The 8839-nt window shown below is 38.7% G+C and overlaps 1 protein-coding gene across 1 annotated transcript in view; it reads right to left on the bottom strand.

Annotated features, from left to right (window-relative positions):
• Positions 1 to 989: 989 nt before the first annotated feature.
• Positions 990 to 8839, bottom strand: part of CDH26 (cadherin 26) — a 58964-nt gene continuing 51114 nt past the window's right edge. Inside the window, 1 exon segment of the mRNA XM_020981498.2 lies at positions 990 to 1570. Coding sequence (XP_020837157.2) covers positions 1367 to 1570 — 204 coding nt within the window. The 3' untranslated portion in view covers positions 990 to 1366.

Raw genomic sequence — 8839 nt, 5'->3', positions numbered from 1 at the left:
TATATACTGAGTATAGGCCTGAATCAAATTTATAAAAAGAAGAGCCATTTCCCAATTGATAAATGGTCAAAGGATATAAACAGGAAGTTTTCAGAAAAAGAAATCAAAGCTATCTGTAGTTATATAAAAAATACTCTAAATCACTGTTGATTAGAGAAAAGAAAATTAAAACAACTCTAAGGTACCACCTCATATCTATCAGAAATGACAAAAGCTGGAGGGTATGAGGGAAAAACTAGTACACTAATGAATTGTTGGTGGAGTAGTGAACTGGACCAACCATTCTGGAGAACAATTTGGAACTAGGCCCAAAGGGCTATAAAATTGTGCATACCCTTTGACCCAGCAACACCACTACTGGGTCTCTATCCTGCAAAGATCAAAGAAAAAGGAAAAGGACCTACATGTACAAGGATATTTGTAGCAGCTCATTTTGCAGTGGCAAGGAATTGGAAATAGAGAGGATGCTCATCAAGTAGGCAATGGCTGAACAAATTGTGGCATATGACCGTGATGAAGTACTACTATGCTGTGTGAAATGACAAGGGGGGGTGGTTTTGGGGGGAAAAAATAGCAAGACCTATATGAACTGATGCAAAGGGAAGTGTTGAGAAGTGGGAAATCATTGTGCACAGTAACAGCAATGCTGTCATGATGATCAACTGTGAAAAACTTGGAAGATTTCATTAATACAATGATCCAAGGCAATTTCAAAGGACTTGGGATTAAAAACATACTATTCCTCTCCATAGAGAGAACTGATGAACTCTGAGTGCAAATTGAAGTGTAATTTTCCTACTTTCTTTATTTTTCTTGGTTTTTTTAAAATATGGCAAATATGGAAATATGTTTTGCATGATTTCACATGTGGATTGATATCATATTACTTGCCTTCTCAGTAGGTGGGAGAGGGGTGAGAAGGAGGGAGAAAAATTGGAACTCAAAATTTAAAAGGAGTGCTAAAAATAAATAAATACTAAAATTTAAAATGTCTTTAAAAGTAGGAAAAGAAAATATTTTGTTTTCTTTATTTAGCTGGAGACAAATCTTATTCAAAACCATATAGGGACCTCTTGATCTGTCTAGTCATACTTATAGCTATAAAATAAACAAAATGTAACAAAGAGTTATATACAAATCAGTAAAATTCATATCTGCAGAAAACACATTCTGATGACCCGTGTGGAAAATACATAAATTCTTCCTTCTCTCTTGCCTATTACTCCTGTTCCAAGAATCTCACAGCATTTTCCACATCATTAACTAACTTTTACACAAGTGCAGGCAAGAATGAATAAAGAAATAAAACTGTCCTTAATATAGTAAGGCCTCCTCAGGTATGACTACCAGTTTTCCAATATGCGCATTATTTCAGAAAGACTGACTTGGAATATATTTCTTCAAGAGCAATTGCTTTTGATCCCAAATCATCCAGAAAATCTTCAGGCAGGTCACTTTCTGTCAAGGTGAGTGAGCTAAGGGATTCAGCTGCTTCAAATTCTCCCTCATCCATGCAAAGGTGAGGCTGGTAAGTAGTGTTTCCTTCCAGGGTGTTAACATCATAGAGCTTCTAGAAGAAAGAAATAAGACAAGTCAGACACAAACCTCCCAATAAAGCCTCAATTTTTTAATCATTTTAATTAAAATACTATTATCGATAGGTGTCAAGTCTCCAGGCTCTAAGAAAATTTCTACTTCTATGCCTACCTGGCAATGAAGGAAAGTATAGTATATAAAGTATCAGATGCAGGAAGATTCAGGCCTGAATCATCCCTCAGACATTTATTGGCTTTGCAATCCCAAAAAAGTCATTTTGCCTCTCTGGGACTGTTTCTTCATCTACATATAGTGCTTTCCCTCTAAGATGACCTTCCCTTTGTATTGCATCTATCTTGTATGTATGTAGTAATCTGTATGTTATCCCCCTCATTGGAATATGAGATCTTTGGGACTATCTTTCCTTTTTCTCTATCTACAATATTTAACACAGTGCTTGGCCCATAGTAAGTGTTTAATAAATGCTTCTTTTTTAAAAAATTTATTTTATTTTATTTTTTTATTAATTTATTTTGATTTATCAATCACTTCCATATGCTTTTGAGTTGAAAATTTTTCTCCCCCTTCCTCCCCCCCACCCTCCCCAAGACAGCGCACAATCTGATATAGGCTTTACATTTACATGCCCATTAAACATGTTTTCACATTAGTGAAGTTGTAAATAAAAATTAAAACCAATACGAGGAACCATCAGAAAGATGAAACAAAACTCAACAGAAGGTAAAAATAAGTGATAGCGATTCGACTTCCATAGTTCTTTCTTTGGATGTGGACAGGACAGCATTTTCCATCCCGAGGCCTCTGGAGATGTCTTAGATCCTCGTAATGCTGAGAAGGGTTCAGTTTAACAATATTAGTCATCACATAACGTGGTTGTTATTGTGTACAAAGTCCTCTTGGTTCTGCTCACTTCACTCAGCATCAGACCACATAAGTCTTTCCAGGTTTTTCTGAAGTCAGCCTGTTCATCATTTCTTATAGCACAATAGTATTCCATTACATTCATATACCACAACTTGCTCAGCCATTCCCCAATTGTTGATGGGCATCCTCTCAATTTCCAATTCTTTGCCACCACAAAAAGAGCTGCTATGACTATTTTTGTACATGTGGGTCCTTTTCCCATTTGCTTGATCTCTTTGGGATGTAGCCCTAGAAGTGTTGTTGCTGGATCAAAGGGTATGCACATTTTTGTAGCCCTTTGGGCATAGTTCCAAATTGTTCTCCAAAATGGTTGGATAATAAATACTTCTTGACTGCCTGTTCTGTCTTTGAGCTAACATTTCTCTGATGTAATCAATACATGTTTTGTTCCTGTATGCTTAGTGAATTTTTTTTTTTAGGCAATTGGGATTAAGTGACTTGCCCAGGGCCACACAGTCAAGTCAAGTGTTTGGTCTGAGGTCACATTTGAACTCAGGTCCTCCTGACTTCAGGGTCAGTGCTCTATCCACTGGGCCACCTAACTGCCCCTGTTTCTATATGCTTAGCAAATTCACACCCTTGTTTTCAAGGAAGACTTATGAGAATATGAATGGCTGGGTACAATCTGCCAAGACACCAAACTGATAATCCCACCCCCCTCCAAAAAAAAAAAATCCAGGTTTATAAGACTTTTGTAATAATTGTAAAGGAAGTATTTGTGCAGGCATTTCTCTGAACATCGGGGAAAAGGGAAGAAAATACAAGCAAAGATAATGCAGACAAATGTGGGTTTGATGATTCCATTGACAAGATACTATAGATGTAGTACTGGGCAGGTTTGACATAGCTTACTCTTTCTGTTAGGTCCTGGGAAAGAACTGGGAAAGAATTTTGAATGCTAAATTGGCAGTAGTTAAGTTATAAATTTTGAAATTGTAAAGTGAACAATTCTTAGAACTGATTATTGAGTGAAGAGAGAAGTTTTAAACAGTAGAGCCAGAGCTTACAAAAAGTAATTCTAGTCTTTATGGTAGCAGTTTAAGCCTTGAGGATTTAGAAGAAACCTCTCTTATCACTGACAATCTAACTTGGAGTCTTATATCACTAGCTTTGATGTTTATTGTGTAAATAAAAAGAAAAACAAAGGAAATAGGGGTTGTAGAAACTAATGTGGCAGTGATATGTAGTAGACCAGGAAGTAAAAGAGGAAAGGGAAGATGGTTGATAATATGGACAGCATGAGCAATTGAGAAGCACCATCTAGCCCTTTAAGTATAATAGGCATGAAAGATATGCAAAGGCTTTGGAAAAACTCAGAAATATTGAGGACAGCTGCTGTGTGGATAAAAATGGTAATCCCATCAGAGACAAAGGAAGACATGGTCTTACCACAGATTTTTCATGGTGTACTTACAATTCAATGCTGTTAACACTTGCTGGGTGTCTATTAAATGAAAGGGGCTATGCCAGGCCCTGAGGATATGAAAATCAAGGCAGCCATAATTCATTATAGAAATAATGGATTCTGGGCCAGAAGAACTGGGCTTGAACCCCCTGCCTTTGCTATTCAGCAACAGCCTCAGTCTTGGAGGCAGGACTCAGCTTCAGTCTCCTTATGAGGCAGTTGATGACACAGCTGACAGAGTACTGAGCCTATGGTTAGGAAGAACTGAGTTCATATCCCAAACCCACAACTTATTAGTTTTGTGACCCTGGGCAAGTCACTTAACCTCTGTTTGCTTCATTTTCCTCAGCTATAAAGTGGGAATAATAATAGTACCTATCTCCCAGGGTTATTGTAAGGATCAAATGAGATAATATTTGTAAAAAAAAAAATTACTTCACACAATACAGGCACATAGTAGGCACTAAATAATGCTTATTCCCTTCCCTTCTCCCTTCTCAGCTATAAAGCTAAGATAACGTTCTCTACTTCACAGTGTTGTTGGAGGGATTGAGTGAGATGAAATGTGCACCTCAAAACCCTTGAAGCAGTATCTGATGTTATTATTTTGTTTTAGACACTGTTGTTTTCCCTTGCTTGAAGAATTATTTCTATAATGGCCATTGTGTAAAAAAAGTTATGAAAGTTCAGCTGCCTGGACAAATGTATCAGCAGCCCCAAGTCATGTGACCCAAAGGTAAGGAAGGGATATCACTGACCAAGGGATGAGGAGGGAGATCCCAGGGTACCACAGCTCCCACTCAGATTTTGTTGGGGGTTCATCTCCAGTGTATGTGCGAGGGTGCCTCCTCTGCCAATTCATGAGAAGCTGACTGTAGTAGTGCTTCCTCTATTATACTGGTGCTCCGATGACTTGATACTTACACTATTACAACTTTGCCTGACCTAGCTTCCAACACTTAGGATTTTGAAATGAAATTGATTTTCTTTAACCAAAGCAGATAGGTAGCACGATAGAGCTCTGAGTTCAAATTCCACCTCAGATACTTACTAGCTCTCTTTCCCTGGGCAAGTCACTTAACCAATGTCTCAGTTTCCTCAGCTATACAACAGGGATAATAACAGCATCTACCTCATAGGATTCTTATGAGGATCAACATCAAACAAAATATTATAAGTAAAGTACTTTGCAAAATTTAAAGCGATATGCAAATAATTCTTATCATCATTATTATTATTAAATGAGGTGCCACAATGGATTACTTCTGATTATATATATATATACTTTCCCAGCTCAGGTACTGTAAAATATGACCTATAATCTGGGTATTATTTGAGAATATATTTCCATAGGAAACATCTTCTTTCATTTAGGGTAGCAAGCTTGTTCTATTCTTTGTATTTGTATCCCCAGCACCTGGCATAAGGCCTGGCACACAATGGGTGCTTAATAAATGCTTGTTTGGTTGAATGAGTAGTTCTCAGCATAACCATGTTAAGTAGATCTTATCACCTGCCTGTGGTTTTCTGCCTCCTTAGCAGAATGGAGCACTTGCCCCACTAAAACACGCTATCAGGTCAATAGACAACCTTTCAATGATTTTTGCTGTTAGCTAATTCCATGTCAAAAGTGCATGAATAAGGAGACAGGCAAGGAAGGGGTGCAAAGAGTAGATATGATTATTGAGCCAGTATCCTTGCCTATCTCTCTTTAAGACAACATGAAAATCAGACAAGCCATGTCTCTTGAAATCCCCTTCATTTCTGGAGGGAAATGTAACAGGATGAGATCTCTCAAGGAGATCAGGACTCCTAAGACTGGAGGAATTCTCAGAACTACTGTCCCAGCTGGTTACATCTATCTATAGAGCACTGCTAGGTCTGGCCTGCAGGCCTTAGGGATCAGTGCTCTGGGAGAAATCAGTGACCCTTATTATGAGGGAGAGATTAAAGAGATTTTACATATCTAGAGAATGCTATATGGGGGGTGATGCTGAATCCTCCCAAGTGTAGGCCTGGGTTGAATAGCCTTAAGCTGGGATTTTCTGACTTGACCTAAAATATAAGTAGGTCATTTGGATAGCCACCTGGGAAATCTTTGCCCTTATCTCAGAAGATGAGATGTTCTGAATTTTGAGTAATATAAACAGGCCTCAAATAAATAAAAGATTTGAGTGGACATGCAGCTTTGAAAAGATGACACACAGGATAAGAAATGCTGATTTGTGAGAGCTCAACTGGAAAATGCAGGCTATGGAATAATTTCCAACTGAAGGGCAGAAGGTGCGGGTCAACTGGTCAACTGATGCCCTCACCACTATGTGAACCTAATGCAACTTCTCTCTGGTAATAGAGTGATACAAGGGCACTCCAAGACAATCTGAAAACAGATAACAGCCACTAGGGTCAGTTTAGTCTACGCAAGAAGAGCAGACAAGCCTAAGGCTTCCCTATTTATGCAAAGACAGGAAATCTCCCACACAAAGCCAGCAGAGATCCAGAGAAGGACCCTAGAGAAGGAAACAAAGGAAGTTGTGGAGTGATGACCTCTACAAGTAAAGGCAGGTTTCTTGTATAACCTGGACTTCTTGGTGCACACCCAATTCTCCTAACATGGAGACACCCTTGAAGGGCCTTTTGAGCATACCCAGTTTGCCTAACATGCAGCCTGCTTCATGCACTACCACCTTGGTGAGGGTAGCCTTTTTTGAGTGGCTTCCTGTGTCTTTAAAAATGGGGAGACTGAAATAGTCAGTACTTTTTAGCTGTTCTCTTCTCTGTTGTGCTCTTTTAGGCCATTCTTATCCGTTATGTATTCTGAACTGAATCTGTAAGAGCTCCCCCTCTCTTTTATCCCAGCTTCAAGAAATGGACGTGGGGATATTTGTTTGTTTGTTTGTTTACTATACTTTGTTTATCCTCTTCAGTTTCAGGGGTAGAGGTGATCCCCACTGGCCTGGGAGTTCGAGCCATGGTGGCCTTGAAGCTAGGATGGAAGTGAAGTGGGACAGCCACTGACAACTCAGCCAGGCTGCCAGAGATGTGAGCTCAAGTGGGGTCTTGGACTTAGAACTGGAACTGTACTGTATGGGAAATGAGCTAAGTTATGAACCTAATACCTTCACCCTCTCCAGATTTCGTGTGTGGGGGTGAAGGGGGACAGGATTTTGAATTTGTATATTTGTGATTATACCTTTTGAAGTAAATATTTCTGTGTAAAAACTCATCTGACTGTTAGTGGCTAAAGAAAGGGATCTGAGGTGCAGGGCTCTACAGCCCCTACAATTGAGGGAACACTGTCAGTGAGGGTTAGATCCATTTGCGGAGAATCTAGACAAACCCTAGAGAAGGTTAAAATACAACACACTTGGTCTTCAGGCAAAGGGGGTCAGAGTAGTTGTATTATGCCTGTAAAGGTAATTTGTAAAGGTGACGACCAAATAGGGTCTAATAGATTGTCCTAAGGAGCTTAAAAATGCCTTCCACAGGGGCAGTTAGGTGGCACAGTGGATAGAGCACCAGCCCTGCAGCCAGGAGGACCTGAGTTCATATCCGGCCTCAGACCAAACACTTGACACTTACTAACTGTGTGACCCTGGGCATGTCACTTAACCCCCACTGCCTGTAATAATAATAATAATAATAATAATAATAATAATAATAATAATAATAATAATAATGCCTTCCACAAGAGGAATGGGCCCATACAGTGGTCTAGCCCTCCCAAAAGACTTGATAAACAACAGGCTCCCCATCTTCTTCCTCTAATATCTGGAAGAAGCCTGGTGTTGGGCAAGGTTAGATGATCACCTTGGTGTGCATTCTGGAAGCTGGGCCCCCTTATAGACACACTGGTGAGGGGAGACGGGGTTGAAGTATTGAAAGTCAGATTGTGTTACTTGTTCTTATGTTTATATGATTTTATGCATATTGTTTGTGCTAGTGAATGGCCTATATAAGAAACAATGTAATGTCAAAAATCAACTTCAGTGGCTAATCTTCTACTGCCACCTTGACCTACTACGGATGTCAAGACTACTATGATAGTCGTTATTGTATATGTTATAGTTTGGAGACCATCACAGGACACTTTAGGATATTAGTACCCATGCCTGGTCAAGATGTGATTAATGAACCTTTTATGGGAATGATTGGTGCCATATATGTTATTTCTCTTGAATTTTATCTTGCAGCAACAATTGGTTTCAATAATGTATATATGCACATATATATATACACACACATCTGAGCACATAACATTACATATCATATACGTAATTTCCATATTCTAGTATGTTCTTTTCAGATATCTTGTTACATTGTGTTAGTACAACATTATGATTTATTTGCCCACATGGCTATCCACTTAAAAAAGAGGTAAAATTCATCTTTTCTATTGGTTTAGGGATCAATACATATGCTGGGTATAGGTTGTTTGGAATTAGCCTAAGGCCATACAACTCAGGATTAGGGAACTCTTGGATACTAGCCAATTGCCACTTAAACAAGTAGACTACTTGAGACTGCCTGTAGGACACTTCTGTCTCTATTAAAAGACTATTAAGATTATTCAAAGGGTGCTCAGAGAAAGAAGAAAAAGTCCTATATGTAAAGCAATATTTATAGCAAACAACTGGAAACTGAGGAATGCCCATTAATTAAGCAATGGTAAACAAGTTATGGTGTATGAATTTAATGAAATACTAGCATACTAGAAGAAATTAGGAAATAAGTGATTTCAAAAAGACACAGAAAAAACTTGCATGTAACAGTGCAGAAGGAAGTGGGGTGAGGAGGGAAGAGTAAGAAAAAATAGGTTTTTGTTCATTAAAAAAATGTAATTTAACTTTAAATATAAAAACAAAAGGAGTGCTGAACAAAGTAGGAAAAATGCTGACCTGATTTTGACCTTTGGCTTAGAAGGCATTGGATTTGACAGTCAGACAAGCTTGC

This window comes from Phascolarctos cinereus, unplaced genomic scaffold, assembly GCF_003287225.1.
Source record: "Phascolarctos cinereus isolate Bilbo 61053 unplaced genomic scaffold, phaCin_HiC Scaffold_2;HRSCAF=192, whole genome shotgun sequence".
NCBI classification, from domain to species: Eukaryota; Metazoa; Chordata; class Mammalia; order Diprotodontia; family Phascolarctidae; genus Phascolarctos; species Phascolarctos cinereus.
The sequence above is the reverse complement of the archived record's forward strand: the minus strand, read 5'-3'. Positions and strand labels throughout refer to the sequence as shown.